Source organism: Sinocyclocheilus grahami, unplaced genomic scaffold (assembly GCF_001515645.1).
Source record: "Sinocyclocheilus grahami isolate Dianchi unplaced genomic scaffold, SAMN03320097.WGS_v1.1 scaffold1870.1, whole genome shotgun sequence".
Lineage (NCBI taxonomy): Eukaryota > Metazoa > Chordata > Actinopteri > Cypriniformes > Cyprinidae > Sinocyclocheilus > Sinocyclocheilus grahami.
Genome location: NW_015507049.1, coordinates 1 through 21,602, shown reverse-complemented (window position 1 = coordinate 21,602; position 21,602 = coordinate 1). Strand labels below are relative to the sequence as shown.

General features: G+C 39.8%; 1 protein-coding gene and 2 long non-coding RNA genes across 4 annotated transcripts; 2 read left to right on the top strand and 1 right to left on the bottom strand.

Moving 5' to 3' along the window:
• Positions 1 to 1,219: 1,219 nt before the first annotated feature.
• LOC107573115 (uncharacterized) lies at positions 1,220 to 2,809 on the bottom strand. 2 transcript variants are annotated; one of them, XR_001607446.1, is made up of 4 exons: positions 2,606 to 2,809; positions 2,375 to 2,535; positions 1,750 to 2,291; positions 1,220 to 1,662 (listed from the first exon to the last, which is right to left on the bottom strand). It is a non-coding gene; the product is annotated as an uncharacterized lncRNA (long non-coding RNA). The 2 variants fall into 2 exon arrangements; XR_001607445.1 differs by having other exon boundaries at positions 1,220 to 2,291; positions 2,606 to 2,801.
• A 1,399-nt stretch (positions 2,810 to 4,208) lies between these two features.
• Positions 4,209 to 6,875, top strand: LOC107573116 (uncharacterized). The gene is made up of 2 exons (XR_001607447.1): positions 4,209 to 4,290; positions 6,638 to 6,875. It is a non-coding gene; the product is annotated as an uncharacterized lncRNA (long non-coding RNA).
• A 4,929-nt stretch (positions 6,876 to 11,804) lies between these two features.
• On the top strand, positions 11,805 to 20,628 carry LOC107573108 (von Willebrand factor A domain-containing protein 5A-like). The gene is made up of 10 exons (XM_016259549.1): positions 11,805 to 12,153; positions 14,506 to 14,759; positions 15,015 to 15,129; positions 15,749 to 15,924; positions 16,007 to 16,095; positions 16,185 to 16,329; positions 16,420 to 16,499; positions 16,581 to 16,695; positions 16,780 to 16,938; positions 20,494 to 20,628. Exons 1-10 carry the CDS (start codon positions 11,805 to 11,807, stop codon positions 20,599 to 20,601), a joined length of 1,590 nt encoding a protein of 529 aa, XP_016115035.1. The 3' UTR covers positions 20,602 to 20,628.
• Positions 20,629 to 21,602: the final 974 nt, after the last annotated feature.

The window sequence follows — 21,602 nt, the reverse complement described above, 5'->3', positions numbered from 1 at the left end:
CTTATCTTTGTAAAATGGAACAGCTTCTTAAATAACTGAATGTGCACTCTTATCTTCCGCCAATCAAGCATTATATTATGATATTATGATAATTAAGCACTATATAATGATAGAACTAGTGATTAGAACTAAAACTTGGTAACCATGAATGAATGAACATTTGTCATTTTATCTGAACTTAGTTCGGTGGTGGTGTTTAAGATATTGTTGGTCATAGGTAATAGTAATTATTATTAAAAGATACTACTACTATTATCTGCTGGGTTCATGAATATTAATCATGTTGTCAGCGTTCCCTCGAACTGATTTGCTGAAATCAAAACAGGGAGGGTAATAGATGAGCGCCAGCCAACGAGAGCAGTGCGCGCATTAGCTCCGCCCACTGCCGAGAAACCGGCATATCTTCTGCTTGTTCTTAAAAGCTGGATAATTCTAAATTAACTCTGTTATTTTGACAGGAAGATACAACATAGAATATGGTTTACATGTAGCGCGTCGATTCAGCGTGGTATGCAAGACTCTCGCTCTCTCTCTCTGCATGTGTGAGGAACACAGCGCTATCAGTAAAGCGCCGGCGAGTCGTGCTCCTTCACACTAGTTTACGGTGCGCCACATACAGGTGCGCTGCGTGCTTCATACTGCGCATCCATCGAGTTCATGACATGATCCATTGAGCGCATCCACATAGTACAGATCGCTTGACGGAGAGCGAAACACTCAAGCGCTCAGTCAGTGTTTATCGAGTGAAAATCTGCGTTGAACGTCTCACACACATACTGGCGAGAAGAATCTAAGAATTTATTAGCCAATGGCTAATGTTAGATATTATTTAGTCGCCCAGAGTCAGATTTAGTTGCATATGCGAGTGATTTACTCACAATGTAGAGGGTTGATATCAGAAGTTTAAACTCATATGGTTTAAAACGCATGATTTCAGCAGATAAACATGATAATCAGAACCAAAACAGATGTTTTTAGCAGGTCCGAGCTGTAATGGCGCAGCTCTATTCTAGAAAAGGGGGCGGGGAGCAGCAGCTCATTTGCATTTAAAGAGACAGGCACGAAAAACAGCCTGTTTCTGCTTCCACTCAAAACAGGCATTTTCAAAATGATATAATAAATGATCTGTGGGGTATTTTGAGCTGAAACTTCACAGACACATTCTGGGGACACCCGAGACTTATATTACATATTGTGAAAAGGGGCATAATATGTCTCCTTTAAAGCAAATCATTCCACATTCTGTGACTGTGCTTGGCCTGAAGAAAATTGTCCTTTTGTGCACAGCGTTTCTCAGTTTTGGTGGTAAACAGAGAATCTGGTACTGAAACATGCCGGTGTGGCTTGCAATGAAGTCTTGGCACAATCTGTGGAAATACATCGCATCAGTTTGTTCTCCATCAGCCCATAATTCCTGTTCCACAGTTCAGTGATTGTTACCACATCAGCGGCGGAGTCTGGAAAACAAGCGCCTCGTTGCAGTGGCCCTGCAAAACAAATCATCTTCACTGACCCAGGCTTACAGATTTCAGATGTTTGCTGAATTATCGGTACACCGTGGAGCCCACAACACTCACTTTGTCCACTAAAAGGATAAAATCATGACTTCCTCCAAACACTACAACATCTGAGTCTCTTCCTTGACACGCGGTGTGCCACAGACTAGAAAACCAGAGCGAAAGAGAGCTTGAGGAATGCAATCATAATATCTTATTCTTTCCATCTCCATTTCTGCATGTTTTCACCTACCGCGGTTTGTCCTTGTTTTGATGCTCCATCTCTGTCCATCCTTCTGTCTCCAGATTAAACATCCAGCCATCACCTGAGGAGAAAGAAAAAGGTCTGTAGTTTAGTTTTTTAACTATGCATTAATTTAGAGTTGTGTTTTTGTGTGCGTCATACTCATGGGTCTGAGTCCACTGAACAGAAAGAGACGTATCAGACACGGCTGTTAGCGTGTGCCATGAGCGTCCCACAGGCGCCAGACCCAACCCAACTCTACAAACACCAGACGAGACACATAACACTCAAGAGCGGATTATATACATGAGTGAGGAGCTATGTGACGTCTCTTACATTTCTGACCATGTCCATGAATTCACAATCATTCACAAACACACTTCATACTGTTTTAAACACACACTCATGTACTTCCTAACTTCATAGAGCTGGAAACACGACTGAAATCACGAAGCTGAATGACTCCCGAAGGTCTGCGGTTCGGTCCAGCTGCTTCTTTCCGGATCAAACTCATGAACTTCATTGTTCCATCCCCAGAAGATGTCCTCGGCCTGAAGAGAGAGAAGCGACACTGATATGACTCTGTTTTGATTAGCTCTGCGTTGTGATGAGTTTCGCAGTGAACACAAGCTACCCATGATGCTTCATCCACAATGAAGCTCTCCGGATCGTGGATGGCACTCAGCGGTTTGTGGCCATATCCACCAAAGTAGATGATTCTGTCGGGAGATCCACACTCATATTAGTCGCTCTCCTCCAGCTGCACCTCTCGTCCTGCAGGCTGTCGGAGTAAAGCTGAAACAACAGACTCTCGTGTGGCTTTACTGATGCACCTGAACACCGTGAAGACTGAGTGCAGCTTTACTTCATTCGTCTGTCCATCATCACAGCAGCCGCCGAATATAAACCGCTCCTCGTTCACTATGCAGCCGCAGGTCCCAGACATGTCCCGCCGCTCCCTGTGAGACACCGAAGCAACAGCTGATGTCTTTCTGTTCGGAAATATGAAAAGGCATTAATAGATTCTAAGTCTTTTGTGCCTCCAGTTTAAAGAAACTAGTAACACATAGTCAACACCCAGGTGAAAAAGAAATATATTTAAATTGTGCTTTTTCAGACATACTATATTTAAATTATACTATACTAAGTGCATATTAAATGTATTATTTTGAAACAACTTTAAGTATATTAAGTGTATTTCAAGATGTGTTTAAGTTTGATTTTAATCTATTTGTAATATTTAATATATTGAAATTGTGTTAAATGGGACCACTTTAAGTATATTTAGTGCAATTTAAGTGTATTTCCTAAAATACATTTAAAATGTCCTTTTAATACTTCATGAACTACAGTTAAAGTATATTTGAAGTATTGTTTTAATGTACTTCAAGTACATTTCAATTGTATTTCAGCTCATTGGAAATGCATTAGCATTACACTACTAGTATATTATAAAGCTGCTTTTTTCAGTATATACACACACGTACACACTTTGTTTACTTTAATGTATTATATATTGTTGTGTACATTATAAATATTCATAAAGTACACTAAAAAGGACAGCAGCATATATACTTTGGTGAAAAACAAAACAAAACATACTATTATTAAAAATGCACTTGAAATACAAGTATGTTTATAGTATAGTTGTATTACTACAAACACACTCAAGTACATTTTAATACATTATAAAAAACATAAATAAAAAAGACCGAAAAGCTATGGCAGAGCTATCTTTTCCATTTGTAGAACATTTCAGTTACACCGGCCTTACTAAAAAGTACAGAATTTTACATCAGTGAATAAATAAAAATTACAATGCAATTTTCTGAAGAAAAAACACATAAAAAAGACTGCACACACACAAGCTGTTCACTTATGCACTTTGTTTCTCAAAGACTGAAGATGATCAAGTTCAAGCAACAGAATAGTGAGGGATGGGGGGGGTTTGGAGGTGGAAAATGTAGATTTCTTTTTATATTGTTACATATTTTCATATGGTAATGTTTGATTTGATTGTGTTGATGCTCTTTTAAAGAATAATAAATATAGACACAATGTGGTTGTTGTGGGATTCATTATATCATGTTATGTCTGTGCAGATGTGGATCACGGATACAGTATCGAGTATAGATGAAGTCTTGGGAGCTGCTGAATACATTTTGCAATGTGAATATACGAATATGCCTGATTACTAACAGTATCCAGCTCACTGTCACAGCTTGTGTTGTCAGATTGTACATTGCTCGCTCATGACAGATGGTCACTAATCATTCTGATCAGGCATATTGATGAACGAAACTATGCTGTTATCCTCCGAAAAGCAAAAATGCTAGTGCTGAGGCAACTGTGTGCAGTGTAATCATATCTGCAGGATAAGTGTGCCATGTTAAGAGAGGTTAAAGGTTAATTATGACGTGCTGTGGGCGGTCCCGGAGACAGCCTGCTTAATATTCATGAGCCACACCTTTAACATCTGCAGCTATTTCTGCGTGTTCTCTCCAAACATCTTCATCTGATCCACTGAAGCACAGAGGACTCTTAAAGGCAGTAAGTTTACTTTCACTTTGTACAAGAGCAAAGAAGTTCGTCGGAATGTTTTCATCGCTTTCGGTTTCTCGTGAATAGTTTTTCTCATTGCTTTAGCTGTGCTTCTTTACTCAGACTGAATGGCTTTATAGTCTCGGACGGGTGTTTAAAGCTGATCTACAGGGCTGGACAGCACGACGCTAACGCCCATCAGTGGTTGTTACTCGTGTGTATTCTCAGTCAGTAAAACAGTAGTTTAACAGAGTTGAGCACAAGCTGCGGGTGAGAATACGGGACTAGTCGGACATCCAGAACTGATAATGATGCAGGAAAGTTTAACTTAGAGCAGTCTTCATGATTATGATGAGAACAGAGGATAAGAGCAGATTAGTTCTGCTGATCTACTAACAATTAGCACATTAAATAATACAGACGCAGATCATTTCCATAAGGACCCATAATGCAGTCCGCCACGGAAGGGTTAATCAGTGACGCAGCAGGTTATATTTCTTCATGCGTTATCAGCTCACTCCAGTCTTCTCTTCTTTGATCCTGCTTTAAAGTAATCAGGAGGACACAGTATACGCATGATAAACCGTGTGGTACATAACCTAAAGCCCCGGTCTCTGAGTACTGCTGCAGATTAGGGATGGGCGTATCGATCGATACTCAAACAAAAAATATCGATACTAAGGTGTATTTTATTTACCAGTGATTTTGTTTATTTAACAAAAATAATAATAATAATGCGTACAATATGCATCGAATTGGACGAATAACCTTTGTTAGCCAGTAATTGTGTAGGATAGAGCTATTTTCCTGCTCATCTGAACACATGCAAATGTAGCAAGACAGAACTAATCAATCACAGAGGGCGTTCACTCACTGCTGACAGCGCACTCAAACAGGGCTGCGGTTCCCAAAAGTATCATAAGAAAGCATTAAAGCTTCTGGGAACGGCCGCCCTGAACAAAGCTCATCAGAGGACAGAAGAAAAAACAACATAAATGTTTGAGTTATTTCACAATAAACAAACTGAAATTGTAGCCTACATAGTTTGTGCAATTACAATTATTTAAATTGAACGTTGGAAGATAATATTGATCATGTTCTATTCTGTAATGTTAACAGAAATCATACACTGTCAGAACAAAAAGGTTGCATTTTATGCATGCAACAGCCAGTCACTGGCAGTCCCTGACGGCAGTACAAAATATTGCACTAAATCAAAAGTTCAAATGTTACAAATAAGTTAGAATATTAATGTTGTAATACTGGTAGCACTAATATAAAAATGTGGTGATATATGTTACAAATTTTTTTTTAAATTATTATTTCAAAGGGTTACTAATGACACATGATTTGGATGTTTTCATGTCTGGGAAAAATGTGGGATTCAACGAGTCAAAATGCGTTTTAAACAAAGTCAAGTGGTTTTCATTACCAATTTTACTCTTAGTAATTTAATAATGTAATCAATTTCATAATTTAAAAGTTTAGTGCAGAAGTATCGAATCGGTATCGATATCGACGATACTGCCTTGAAAAATATCGGTATCGTATCGAAAACAAAATAAGGGGTATCGCCCATCCCTGCTGCAGATTGCTGTAACGCATGAGATGTTAGTGATTGCGTCACGATGTTTTCACTCCGCGTTGCATTTCGGGAAGGCGCCGCTTATTCTCCTAACGTTACACCAGCGCCGCAGAGGGCAGAGTTGCCAGGTCCGCGTGTTATACGCAACTGTGTTTCTTTATTTGTTCAGAGCAGCAGACTCCGCCCCCTCCGCACGCGCCTTCTGTCTTCAGTCTCACTGTAATTAATCACTCCTTTCCTTTAGAAGGCAGCCTAGTTTTTACAATGATTTTCTAATGTATTAATTATCACTGGCTGTTAAAAAACACAACAAGTAGGCCTATACTAATGCTAAGAGTAGATTTGGTTGGAGTAGGCTATAAACATGTGGCTATGTTACAGCTCCAGTGTTCTCCTGGTCTCTTCAGTCCTGGTCTGCTGCAGGAGTCTGGACACGAGTTTGGTTCCTGCTTTCTTGCACTTTGCTGATTTTTGTAAAATAACATGTTTTTGCTTTTCAGATAAAAGGGTAGTTTCAGTTTCATATGTTGCGGGCTCATTTATTGGTAATAAATAATTGATGATAAATAATATTGATGATGATAAATTATCAAAAAAATATTGGGCTTGTTTGTGAAGCTGCGGTTGCTTATTTGTCTGGCGAGAGTTGTCGACAGAGCTAGAAGGCAAGCCTGCCACCAGAGAGTGAAGTTTTACTTCATTGTAATGTGAAGTATTATCAATCGTTTTTGGTGGCTTATTGATTTTTTGTGCTTTTTATTCCTTTTTGAGTCGTTGGACTTACTATGGGCGAACGTTCAACAAAAAGCAAGAACAGAAGTTTCTCGAATTCAGCTGCTCCTGCAAATCACTCTCAGACGGATGCGATGCACACTCATGACTGTGCTCAATCACCATCTGATGCTGACGTAACCCCTCGACCCGAAACTCCAGAAACGTCCAGTGGCCAAGCAGTCGCGTATAACACCGCACGACGATGTGCCAGACTCTGTTCTTTTGGCTGCGATTGGAAAAACAGTCAGACTTGAAGAGCAATGGTTGGTTGCTCCTCATCTGTGCAGTTCTTCGGCAGAGAAATCGAAGACGTCACTAGAAGAGTTGCGTCTCTGCAGAATAGGGTTTCTTCCCCGACTAAAGAAGATGAATGTCTTCGGCAGTCTTGCTTGGAACTGGATGAATACAAACGGAGATGTTATCTGTGTGTTGCTGCGGTCGCCGTGATTTTGTCAAGTAAGACATGATCCTGGATCAACATTACTGTCCAGAAATACAGACTTCACCCGATCCCTACCCTAAACCTAAAACCAGAGGGAAATGATAGCTGATTAACGAGAGTGTAGAAGCTCCTAATCCTGATCTAACAATGAGAATATCCCAAAAGAGTAATCCGCCAGCAGTTGTGTCCTGCAGTGAAGCAAGAGACGAGGGAAAGCTGGGTTTAGAGGAGCGCTCGCAGACGTAGAAGCTAAGCTCCATAACCAAATCCTGTTTTAGTCTCAAGCTTTATGGTGATTCAAAATGTCAATAAAATTTGATCGTTACCCAAATATGCACTTCAGTTCACTTTAACCTTGTTAGTAGAGTTCTTCATTTCGATTTTTCTTGAAAACAAGCCATGATTGCCTTTGTATTCTAAGCAAGCTCAAACTTGTTAGTTTCTTTTTTTTCTTCTCCTTTGCCTAATTGTTTGTTTAGTTCAGATTGCTGACTAATGTTAAGTATTTCTTGTTTTTCACTTAATGTTCGGGGGATACGAGATTTAATTAAGAGAAAATCAGTATTTTTGTTTTGTAAGTCTTACAACCGGGATGTTTTTTCATGCAAGAAACTCATTAATGTGAGGAGGAGAGTAATAAGATTTGATTTTGTCATGGGACTCGCCTGCAGGAGGCGTCGCTGTTTTATTCGGTTAAAAATGTAATGGATCAGTAATTGATTTCTTGTCTTCATCAGAAGGAAGATGGTTATTGGTTGTGATCCAAATGGATGGATCTTATTTTATCTTAGTTAATGGTTTAAATAGATCCCATATGAATGCTACTCTTATGTCAGAGATTTCTTTGCTTGTTCTTGAAAAACGTTCCCCTCTGCTTACTTGATTATTGGAGATTTCAGTGAAGCCCCTAATTATTTTGAAGAATGCTATTAATCCGATAATTTCTGGTTTCTGTCAGTCTCTCGATTAGATGCGTTCAGATTTCTGCTTCCTTGTTCCACCTCATTCACTTGGTTTAAAACGGATCAAACTCAAACATCTCGCTTTGATTCATGGCTAGTCTCTGTTTCTTTGATTTCATCTTTGCCGTCTGTCTCCTGTAGTCCTGCAGCACTAACTGATCGTTGTGGTATTGATTTAATATCGAAGCAGAACAATTCTAGAACCTATAATCCTGGCTACTGGAAATTAAACCGTTCTCTGCTTCTGAATGATTCTTAATGAAATCAAAACAAGGACAGATATATCTTTTATTGACAAATGGGAGCTCCTTAAATTTGAGTGCAGAAAACTTTAAATTTATTTTATTAAAACCTTTCCTCTGAAAATAAAAATATGCAGCTCTACTTAATATTTCTGATCTTTTAAATAAACAGCTCTCAGAAGAAGCTCAAAACAGGCTTTTTTCAAAAAATCAATGTCAAGTAAATTTGATAATTCAAAGTCTAAACAATTTTTTCTAAAGCGTCTGGATTAGTAGTTAAATATAATTATACTAAAACAAAAAGTGAAATGTTTATCTGTGATTCTGATGTGACCTCTGTTGATGGAATTGTAGGAAAGGATGTTGTTAAATATCTTGGTATTTATTCTGTAAATCTGCCCAGGAAGGAATTTCTAAATTAGATTCTGCCAAATATATATTCAGTGTGTGGTTACAAAGGGATCTTACAATCTAGGGCAGAATTTTGTTATCTAAAGCTGAAGGTATTTCACGCTTTGTTTATCCTTCTATACCACTTTACATTGATTCTAACACTCGTAAATCTATCAACTCTTCATTTTAAATTCATATGGAGACATAACCTTAACACAACCATATTCAAAGGCAGGTGAAGAAAGTCTTAGATTTCTTTTTTTTTACCTTGAACCAAATTTTTAAAATAAATTGGATAAAAAAAATGTTTGAATGGAAATTCCGTTCCTAATTTGATTTTCAAGAGTTGTGGAAATTTACGATTTTTGCTTTCTTGTGATTTTAAATGCACAAGGCTCGCTATGAAACTTTCAAACGTCCATAAGCAAGCTCTAGACTCATGGAAGCTCATTTTTAAACAAAATTTCCCCTCATAATCAGTATATTTTATCAGCTCGTAACACTGTTTTCTTCCCTGATTGGTTTTCCAAGGGCAGTGTTTATCTCAGATTTAATAAGTAACAGTGGAGATTTATATGCTTATGAGGAGTTTATTAATAAATATGGAATAAATGCTTCAAAACGGGAATATACTACTCTTACTAATTCTATCCCCCCTAAGTTATTATTTTTAATTAAGTCTTACAAAATATATTGCAATTTTAGTTTAATCATCCCTCAACTATTTATTCAAGGGGTTAATATTATGGATAATAAGTGTACAAACTATTTTTTTTTTAGAAACTGTTGCTGCTAGTGATGCTTCATCTAATAAAGCTTATGGAAAGGGTTGGCACTTTACCCAAATGTTAATTTTAAGAAGGTATGGACAGTGCCAAACAAATGTTTAATAATAAAATAAAAGAAATTCATTTTAAAATTATTCATCATTATTATCCAAGCAACAAATATTTAAGTAAATTCATCGGAGATCTTTCTCCGCTCTGCTCTTTTTGCCCAGAAGAGGAAGAATGTCTCACATTTACTCTGTTTCTGTCCGTATACTAAACGATTCTGGCTTCAGATTCCAGCATCTTTACTTGTATTCTTTCGTCTGTGTAACATTTCTGTAGTTGGGTTTCTCTCTCATTCGGATGTTTCTGACAATAGGGAGGGAAAATTCCACATTCACACACCATGATGCTCGAATGTTAAACCTAATTGTAAAATATTCACTTCTGATTTACTTTTACTTCACGCTTCACTTCAAAGAATCTCCTCCAATATAAAAGCTTTAAAAACATCCCATCCTGTAGAAAATTGTATAAATAAGTTGTAATCTTTGATTGTATGATTATAATTTATTTTACTTCATTTTATCTTGTTTTTATTTAATAATTTTTAAATGTTTTGCTGTATCCCCCACATGTTGTTTTATTTGTTCTATTATATTATGTTATAATATTTGTACATTTTTCTATTATTGTTAATAAAAAAAATTTTTTTAAAAACCCTGCAACCTTTAGCCAAAAAAGCGTAGCGGCTAATGCTAACACGTGGGAAAGGAGACCAGAGGCCGTGTTTTCGAATGGGTGTCAATGGAGCAGAGGCTTCGCTACGCTGAATAAACCTCTTTTTAGAGGAAAAACTGCTTATTTAATGACTCGACAGACTATCAGCTAATCTCCAACATGTTTTACACTAAGCAATATTTTTGGATTGAACTATTTTTAGAGTTTACACTGTTTTATAAGAGAAGTCACTGAGTTTTTGCGTCCGCTGGGATTCAGCTTACGGCACTTCTCATTCATTCCTATGATCTCTGTAAACGATGACGGAGTGTCGCACGACTCTGACTGAGATTCAGTGATGTCAAGTCTGTAATGTGATGGTTATTAAGGCACACGTGATCCAAGTTGACCGTTACGCTTTCTCCAACAGTAATCTCATCTCTCTATAGTAAGACAATCTCTGAGGATACTGCTGCGTCCCAATTCGCATACTATCCGTCCTAAATAGTATTTGAAAATAGAATTCGTATGTCCCAAATCGTAGTATGTTGAAATTAGTATGCCAAATATTCCCGGATGGTCTATTACTTCCGTTAGAATTCGAAGTGCAGATCGATGCACACTAACAAGACAATCTCTGAGGATACTGCTGCGTCCCAATTCGCATACTATCCGTCCTAAATAGTATTTGAAAATAGAATTCGTATGTCCCAAATCGTAGTATGTTGAAATTAGTATGCCAAATATTCCCGGATGGTCTATTACTTCCGTTAGAATTCGAAGTGCAGATCGATGCACACTAACGGCTAATATGCCCCACAACCCATTGTGCGTTGGACGAGGATTCGATTAGAACTACAAACATGGCAGATATGTGAGACGGACGGACTGGTAGAGAAAGGAGTTCAATCACTGTCTAACCTGTGCAGTGGGTTTAATCAGTGACATTATTAATAGATTTACTGTCCGGCGTCTTCTCCACGACCTGCTTCCCTTGTGTTTTTACACGTAGAAAAGGTACAAAAACATATTGCATGGTCCAGTTTTCTCTCAGAAACATTATCCGAGTTACTATTGCAATTCTGGATGCAGCATGAATGACATACAATGGTGACATTTTTCACAATCACGACAGAAAATCAAAATACTGCCCTAAACTCAATAGCGGAAAGGCAGCGCGATCCTCCCAGTATGGGTGACTGGCAACAGCTGGTCTTACATTATTATTATTATTATTATTTTTTATTTTTTTTTTGTCACTGCACACTAAACTACTTTAAACAGTGACTGAAAACACAGACTGTGTACAAATTACATTCATAATCGGCCTGATAGTAGTGTGGCTTCACAGAATGAACCAAATCAGCCTGCGCTTGGAACCGAACAGTCTTACGGTTCCCTTTCAAGCGTTCACTCACATTGCGAAGCATTCACTGTGGGAACTCCTCCCCTTCTCTGAAATCCTGAAACCTCAATAAACTGGCCAATTGTCACTAATCTATGCAAATCTCATACGGACAAGCCTGCGGGCAGTATAAAATGCATTGAGCGCAACAGTTGCCTCCGAGTCTTCTCCATCACCCTGCCATCGTTGAAGATGCAACAGAAGACAAGACTGCTTCTTCACCGCATCTGATGGCTATCTTCTGCAGGATTTGCATGGGCCCCATCGACCTGCCGGGCTCACACGACTCCTGGTATTTCCAGTTGAGACGCCACCTGAATGATTCAAGGAGGAGGATTCCTTTCTTCCCAGATGTTCATGATCAAGTGGTGAAGTCGTGGTCTGCACCCCAGTCGGCACGCGTCCACTCTTCTACACGGGTCATGTTCTCCCATGTTGACGGGGCAATGCACCAGTCTACGAACTTTGCTGAAAAAAACAGCTATAGTGACCGGAGAGATTCTTCACAAGTGTGCATTCAGGATGATGACTCTGGAGCAGATCCTGGCACAAATCCGTCTCGGGGACTGATTTGCATCCGTAGATCTGAAAGATGCACACTTTCATATTTTCATAACCACAGACGCTTCCTGAGGTTTGCTTTCGAGGGCACAGCATACTAGTACTCGGTGCTCCCATTCGGGCTCACTTTAGCACCGTGCACATTCTCGAAGTAAATGCGGCACTTTCCCCTCTTCGAGCGAGCGGTCTGTGCATTATAAACTATCTGGACGATTGGCTGATTTTAGCCCATTCAAGAGATGTGCTTATCAGTCATACGGACACGCTGCTGCTTTGAAAACTCGAGTCCCGTGAAGAGCATGGACGTGCTGAGTATGCGCATCGAGGTCACACACAGCTGCGTCAGCGCTCTGAGGCTGTGGCGTGACCCAGAAATGTTCAGCAGGGGGTTCCCCTGGGACTAGTGACCGCACACACTGTGGTCATGATCGATGCGTCGACCTCGAGCTGGGGAGCAGTGTACGAGTGCGTACCAGCCTCAGGCCAAAAACAAACCTTCAGGTCAAAAAATATATATAATTCTGCTATATGATCGCGTTTCCTCATATGCATTTCTGCCTGCGGCTCGACTTCAGTGAAAACAAAGATGGACCAACAACTACAACAAAAGTCGCTGTCTATTTGCCGGCCTCACTGCTGATATTTCTGATATGTAGATGACAAGCTGCTGCTGCTTTTGCCTTTGTTGGTTTACACCAGCGACGTTCCCGTGGACACTGCCGACTAGTGGTATGCATGTGTAATTGCACATCAACGCTGACAACAATGCAAAAGTATAAAACCGACGCATAGCCTACGGTGTAGAGGTCACGGTTTAGGTCCAACGCAGAAGTATAAATACACCTTTAGGCCCAAAGTATACTTTGGTTTTTACGTGTACGTGAGGGTCACACATACAGCGCGCGTGACGCAAATTTCATCACCAGAATAGTGCGTGCACCATCCTATTTCTGTAACTGCACGTACTTTCTACATGCAGGTTGCACATGCACATGGACTTGGACTTGTGAGAAAGCGGCAACTTCGTTAAGAGTAAAAAGAAATTCAGTCATAACGTTTGAAGAAAAATAGAGCAGACACTGGACTAAGATAAAGCTTTCTAAAGCACATTTGGAGTTTACTTTATATGACTGTACGCATACTCTAGTGTACATGTAAAAAAGTGAAGTATACTTTGGGCTTTAGGCTGGGCTGTGTAGCTGTAAGCATCTCTTAACTCTGTATCATGCTGGAAGAAAAACTTGGTCTCTGTTTGCATTTTGAATATTGAGAGAGTACTCTGATTATGGTTGCACTTATTGTTTGTAGTTAAGACTTAGAAAAAAACTTATTTATTTTTGTTGTTCTGTTTTTATTTCTATGTTCAATTTGTGGAAATGAGTTCAGTTAGGAGGTCACACACAGCTTCAATCAGAAGTTCTAGAAGCTCATAATAATTCATGTACTGTTCTAAGGTCTGAAGAGACTCATGTGAAATCATACAGAAGAGAAGCCAGTCAGTTGAGTTTGTGGCAAAACCTTTTAAAGTGCTTTGTCTTTTTCTATTATTGTCTTTCGCTGCATATGATAATTTATACTCGGTATGTAGAACTGAAATGACATTCATTACAAGATGATTAGGTAAAACATTTCAAAATGCTCCTGCAGGCAATTTTTCCAGTCATGTATTTTGTAATTGAAGATTTCTTAAAAATCTGTGTAAAAATGATTGGAATATGTGCAAAGGATTGTGGGTGATTGAAGTATGTGAAAGATACACCTGCTGCATCCTTCAAAACGAGTCGAATGAAGGACGTCAACCAAAGTCTGTGGACCATTTTTTAGAGAAGAGTGAGCGGATGTTCTGATGGACAACATTACACTGTAGACTATTCAAAGGCTATAAGAATATATTCTAGGAAGTTGGAGGTGGTAAAACACCTTAATGAAGACTGATCTCAGGAGCAACATGTATTGATATGTTGATGAATAACTCAAGATCATAACCCTGTACAGGCCACAGCAGTGACTGTCCACATCTTCTGTAGCTTAATTACAGAAGTATTTTCTAATATACTGATCCACTGCTCAAGAAACATTTCTGATTATCATCACTGTTGAAAACATTAAGTCAGAAGATTAAATAAAGAAGTGTATTCATGAATTTAATATGAAAATTAAATTTATCAAAAGTGACAGTAAAGAAATGTAAAATGTTTCAAAAGATTTCTATTTTAAATAAACGATGTTCTTTTAAACATTAGGTTTCGAGTCTCAGGTCCGGCAGGAATTGTCGTGTGTGTGTGTGTGTGTGTGTGTGTGTTCACTTGGCTACAGATCACTTTCGATTCTCAACCAATCAGCTGCAGCCTAAACCAGCCTGATGCTCAGGTCACTTCCAGTCAGAACAGAAGCTGCTGTTGGGCTCTAGATTGATACTGAGTTATAAAGTATCTTTGTTTGTCTGTGTGATTCTCTCAGCTTCAGCGGCCGGTGTAGTTCCAGAAGTTTCCTCGGCATCAGTTATTCCTTACACTCTGTCTCTGAGTGTTGAAGTGAGATCTTCAGACCGCATCTCCAGATTCGAGTCCAGCTGCGCTCTGGATCCTCTGGAGTTCCTCAACGCGCAGCACACTCACGCCACGGTACTGTGTTTCTCTTTCTGTTTGTGTGAGTGAGTGTGTGTCTCTCTTTGTGTGTGAGTGAGTGTGTGAGTGTGTGTCTCTCTTTGTGTGTGTCTCTCTCTGTGTGTGTGTGTGTGTGTGAGTGAGAGCGAGTGTGAGAGAGAGAGTGTGTGTGAGAGAGAGAGAGAGTGTGTGTGTGTGTGTGTGTGTCTGTGTACAGTTTTTATGCACTTAATGTCTCAATTTCAAGAAGCCTATAATCATGTGTGTGTGTAGGTGAATCTGAGTGCTGGTCACCGGTTCGATAAGGATGTGGAGCTGTTTCTGTATTATGAGAATTCCCATCAGCCCTCTGCTGTAGTCGAGGCAGCAGCATCTGCGGCTCAGTCAGGTACAACTCTGAACAATCCAGTGCAAATATCAGTGAAACATGGAAGATATGATGCTTTTGTTTGTACATGAATTCAGTTTGGTGTAAGTATAATGGGAGTTAAAGCCAGTAAACACGGTGCGGTTTTTACAGTCCTTTACAGTTGTCGCTTGTCACGCTCTGTGACATATGTGTTTTTCTATGTCATTCTATACGTTACACATCGTAAGACCTTACCATCGTCAGATTAGTTGTTCAGGTAGTTTTGATTAGTCGTGCAGTCTAACACGGTTCATACAGAATTCAGGCCATTTACACCCTTTCACCGCAGTACTGTCTAACTCCATCCGGACAGCCGAGTCCCTCATAATCTTCAGGAAACAACAGAAAACTCCTCTCTTCTATGAGCATCGAACAAAAAAAAACATTAAAAAAAATCTGTCTTCTCTTTTTCTGTTCTCTTATTATCCTTTATACCTTCTTGTCCCAGATTTTACTATTTTGAACGATGACTGAAACCTTGACTGAAAGGGCACTTCTCGTGTTTATTGCCATCTTATGATAAATCTCGTTGTATTCCTCAACTGTTAGTCGCTTTGGATAAAAACATCTGCCAAATGAATAAATGTAAATGTTTCAGGGTCTCTGATGGGCGACCCGGCGCTCATGATCAGTCTGTACCCAGAGTTCCCTGCGGATGTGATGTCATCACTGGCGTCTCAGGGCGAGTTCATTTTTGTGGTCGACAGATCAGGCAGTATGGACTGCAAGATGCATCATGGGAACGACGCACAGATGCGCATCGAAAGCGCAAGAGTAAGATTTAGGATTTCAGATATGACACATTAATTTGAGTGTATTGAGTCACGCGTGCTCATCTGCACATGTGTCTCTCCAGGACACGCTGCTGCTGCTGCTGAAGAGTTTGCCCATGGGATGCTACTTCAACATCTACGGATTCGGATCTCACTTTGAGTCCTTCTTCCCGTCAGTGACTAGATTTAATTATTCTTCAGGAGTGACTTTGTGTGGGTTAGCTGTGGTTTTGAGAGAGACTGTGGTGTGTGTCGTTGCAGTCAGAGTGTTGTGTACAGCGAGGACACGATGGAAGAGGCTCTGAAGAGAGTAAAGAGCATGAGCGCAGACATGGGCGGCACAGAGATCCTCCAGCCTCTGAAACACATCTACAGTCAGCCCTGTTACCCAGATCCCCCTCGACAGGTTCAGCACGGCCAGCACACCCACGCTCTCACAGATTCCTTCAGGAAAACAAACAGAGATAATTTACTACTCTCTCTTCTTCTCTCCCAGCTGTTCATCTTCACTGATGGAGAGGTGTGGAACACTAAGGAGTTGCTGGATCTGGTGAAGAGTCACGTTTACTCTCACAGGTGTGTTCACTCGTCTCAGTCCTCCTCATTTACTGATCTCATGTCAGGCGGTCAGCTCTGGAGCTGCTCTTGTGTCTGCAGGTGCTTCTCCTTCGGGATCGGTGAGGGTGCGAGTACGGCTCTCATCACAGGAATGGCCAGAGAAGGTTCTGGTCACGCTCAGTTCATCACAGGCACTGACCGCATGCAGCCCAAAGTAAGACCTGCTGTGGAAACAGACTGGATAGAGTCAGTGCAAGATGTTTAGGGTGTTTATTTACGAGCCTCTCTTCTCCGTCAGGTGATGCAGTCGCTCAGGTTTGCTCTCCAGCCGGCCGTGGATAATATCTCTGTGGACTGGACCGTTCCTGAAGGCGTGACGGTGGACATGCTGTCCCCCCCCATCAATACTCTGTTCCAGGGTCAGAGGGCGCTCATCTATGCTCAGATTAAAGGACAGGTGAAGGCTTTGAATGGTTTTATCTAATGGGCGTCATTCATTTGTTTAAACCAAGGGCTGCAAGCAGACCGCAGGCCAAATCCAACATGTCAGCTGTTTTTGAGTGGCTTTGTGATTTAAGAAAAAATGTATTTGTCCTAACCCAGATGTGATAAAAGTAGGGCCGACTATTCAACATAAACCCAAGTTAAATGTCTATTGAAAAACAAGCAGTTTTCAAAGCATAATACAACATGTGGAAATGGCAGGCTAAGCGGCTTAGTCGACAAAAAATGTGTTCTGCTGTGCAAAGGCGAAAGGCCGTAACTTGGTTTTCTCTTGATTCAATCTTGTTGTTTTTGCGAGAAATTATTGGGTTATCTTAACAGCAACTTCGAAAAGCCCAGAAGAAACCAAGGCAGAACACCGTATATCACCAGATACCGCTCTTTGATTTTGTTTTGGAGCACTCAAATTGAGTTCCGCTGCTCTGCCTTTGTTTAGCCGTGCGTCAGTATGAAGTTACTGTGCTGGCCTGGAGTTATACAGTATTCTGCCTTTGTTTTACTGTTCATGAAAATTTGCTGCATTTAAATTATGGTGTCGCTTGTTATTTCATACATCTGTCACTGAAGCACTTCATTAGACAAACGAATTAGACGGCTCACAATCTACCAAACTCCATATAACAAAGAACTTTAAACAAGCAAAGATTTTTATTTATTTTTTATTATATATAAAATGCAGATTATTCACTCCGTGTCAGTCTGGGGCTGCCCACCTCTAGTTGCACGTGTATGGACTCGAATACCGTGACCGCGTAGCATGTAGTATGGTCACACATAAAATCAGTGGTAACAGTTCGCAATTAAATACAGATCCTAACTTTTCTTGTAATCCGATAAAATCCATGGCAATGAACGTCATCGGACATGTTTAATCCACAAACATTCTGAGCATTATTCCTACTTGCTGCCGTTCACATCAATCCACAAGTCGTCCTTTTAAGCTATTTTCATTCAATTCAACGTAAATGCAACTAGGCTACGTCTTGCATCCTTTTACGTTAGTAAACATTGCAAATAAATTGGTTGCAAAACGGTATCCACTCACATTTAACTTTTTGTCTGGTCGTTATGGTCAGAACAACAATTATTACAGTCGCATTACTATATGTTATAGCCTATGAGACAGCCCATGATCACAAGACTTTATACAGATGTTACTTTAGTGATTTGTAAATGGTGATCAGCAACGAAATATTGATAATGTGGAAGTTACTGCCTTTTGCCTTGGCTTGACTTCTTACTTTGCAGACAATACAAAGTCAGAGTACAGTAACTCCAAAACAGGGGTCAAAATCAAGTTTGAGCTCAAGATTTTTATGTAGATTATTTTCATTACTAAAACATAATTGCCAGATTTCCATTGTCCTACCTATAATTTATTTGACTGTAAAAAGTAATTTTTCTCTTATGGTTTTTGCCTTTGTAGGGCAGTATTAGTCTGTTAGTCACAAAAAAAGGTTGCTAACAGCTGGCCCTTGAGGTAATTACAGTATATCTGGCAGGAAATCTAAACGCTTGTCTGTCATCAATTGAAACACGTACGCAATAGCAACTTTACACAGCCACAGTGTGGAAGCGGTTAGTGCGCTACTGCATGGCGCGATCACTGACAATGCTTTCCGGATAACAGCGGAAACATATAGGAGTATTACAGATAAGTGTAATACATAATTTGGAACTGTGAAGGGTCTACTTCTATTTGTGCACACTCACAATATCAACAAATGTTGTGCTTTTTTTAAAACAAAGAAAACAATCAGGATGCATTTTCTGCCGAAAGCTTGAAATGTCTACTTTAAATCAAAACAAATTAAATCAAAAACAAAAACTGTCTGATTATGTAACCCATACGAAAGGTGCATTTCTCTCTGGTGAGTCAGCATCGTCCACTTCATCTTAGGAGCCGACATTGACGCAGAAAACACTAGTTAGAATTAAAATTTGTTTAATTAGCCATTAGTTAAGTGTATCTTTAATTAAATGAATATAAACATGCAATTAGTTGACTAATGGGTTAAAGGAATGACTATTAATCAACTAGAAAAATGTTTAGTTGTGGACAGCCCTAGATAAATGACATCTTTCCCATGTAAATCAGAGTTTTTACTATTGTTTTTGCGACTTGCAGCTGAAACAAGTAAATATAAACTGTATATCCGCACCCAATAATCGGTCCCTTCAGGATTTCACAATTCTGCGATTGCAGAACTCCACAATACATGGAGGAGCTTGCAGTTTTCTAAATTGCTGATTTCCTGCAAAAATGGATGAGCAGCATGACGTGAGCGAAGCAGATGCTGAATGAAAATGTAAATTCACTGTCTGACAGTAGGTGGCGCTTATTTAACAGCACTAATACAGCAGTTTCCAGTTTTACTGCTGTAAACACAGCAGACTGCACTACTTTCTGTTTCTGACACTCGTCACCGAAAAGAAAGGAAGTCAGACAGCTTTTACATCTTTTCAAGTCTGTTCATATTTTTGTTTGTATTTGCTAGTGTTCATCAACAAAAAAACAAATAGTCCTACTTAAAGACTTTCTAGTTGCATTCTTTTGTACTTTAATATGCTTGAAACATTTGTTTACTTTGTACCGTAATTGTTGTGTACAAAGGTAGTCTACAGTTATGTTTAAATTTCTTTGTTATATTATAAAAATAATGACTTGTTATTACCCCTGTAAAGCCTGAAATAATTAAATAGTCAGAAATTATTATTTTTTTTACCTTTAGACAAAACATAAAAGAGAAAAGTTTACATGTGTATTCATGAGGTCATAAAGTATTAAAAATGTTAGAAGAATGTCTGTGGTATATTTTCACAGAAAAACAACAACAAAAATGCTACAAATATTGCAGCAAATTTGAGAAAAGCCACCACAAATTCAGTCATTTTTGGCTGGAAAAATCTGAAAAAAGTCCCTGAATGATCATCTGACGCACTGATCATTACATGTTAAAAGGGTTTAATTTGAGTTTATGATTGTATGTGACTAATAGCCAAAATGAAAGCGTTATGGATATGAATTTGACCAAAGATTAAAAAAATATATAAAGAGAACAAGAACAAATAAACTCTCAAACTAGAGACAGGAGTGAATTGGAAGAGAGGCTCCGCCCACACATTCTTCTGATTGGCTGTGATTTGTGATTGATTTTTGTCACATCTGGTGCCATTAGACAAACTGTTTGCTTGTGTTGCATCACATTTAGTTTAGACCAGGGCTGTCTTGGAGGGCCGGTGTCCTGCAGAGTTTAGCTCCAACTTGCCTCAACACACCTGACTGGAAGTTTCTATGCCTAGTAAGAGCTTGATTAGCTGGTGCAGGTGTGTTTAATTAGGGTTGGAGCTAAACTCTGCAGGACACTGGCCCTCCAGGACCGAGTTCGGACAGCCCTGGTTTAGACACTATATGATACATGCAATCACAAATTTCATTGAAGTAGTTGAAGAGCCCTGTAAAATCCTTAATCATCAAATGTTATTTTCTCTTTCTTCCTCATTATAGAGTTCAGGAAAGAAGGAAGGAGCTGTAACTGTGAAATACAGGCTGAAAGATCAACCAGTGACTAACCAGCTTCAATTTACTCTTAAACCAACAGAAGACACAGGGTAACGTGCACACACACACGCGCGCGCAAACTTACACTCACACACATACGCACACATACACACACATGCGTGTACACATACTCACACACAGACACGCGTACACAGACACACACATTACACTCTCTCACACACACACACACACACCGACACGCACATGCGTGAACTTACACTCGCACACATACACACGCACACACGCTCGTAAACTTATACTCACTCACTCACACACACACACGCGCACACGGACACGCACGCGCGTACACTCACACACGCTCGTAAACTTATGCTCACACACATACACACACCCGTACACTTACACTCACTCACAGACACGCTTGTAAACTTATACACACACACACTCACTCACACAGGCGCGCACACACACACACGCTCGTAAACTTATACTCACGCACACACACGCACACAGACACGCAAACATACGCACGCACGCACACATACACACACGCGTACACTTACACTCACTCAGACACGCTCGTAAACTTATACTCACTCACTCACACACAGATACGCACACACGCTCGTAAACTTATACTCGCACACACACGCGCACACTTACACTCACACACACGCGCACACACACGCTCGTAAACTTATACTCACACACACATACACACACTCACTCACTCACTGACACAGACAGACATGCAAGCACACACACTCGTAAACTTATACTCACACACACATACACACACTCACTCACTCACTCACACAGACAGACACGCAAGCACACACACTCGTAAACTTATACTCACTTATACACAGACACGCACGTGCACACATACGCGCACACACACACACACACGCTTGTAAACTTATACTCGCACACACGCACACGCACGTAAACTTGTACTCGCACACATACGCACAAACACAGACACACACGCACAGACACATTTTATATTAGGTTAATGATATATTCTATTCCCTTATCCTAACCTACCCCTCACACAAATTACAGGAATTTTGTGATTTTCAAAAAACACTTTT

Excerpts from the sequence above, each read along its gene's own strand:
- LOC107573108 (XM_016259549.1), top strand. The coding sequence starts at position 11,805 with ATGGCTATCTTCTGCAGGATTTGCATGGGCCCCATCGACCTGCCGGGC. Across the intron at positions 16,096-16,184 it reads CACTTTGAGTCCTTCTTCCC|TCAGAGTGTTGTGTACAGCG; the intron begins GTCAGTGACTAG and ends GTGTCGTTGCAG. Across the intron at positions 16,500-16,580 it reads AGTCACGTTTACTCTCACAG|GTGCTTCTCCTTCGGGATCG; the intron begins GTGTGTTCACTC and ends TTGTGTCTGCAG.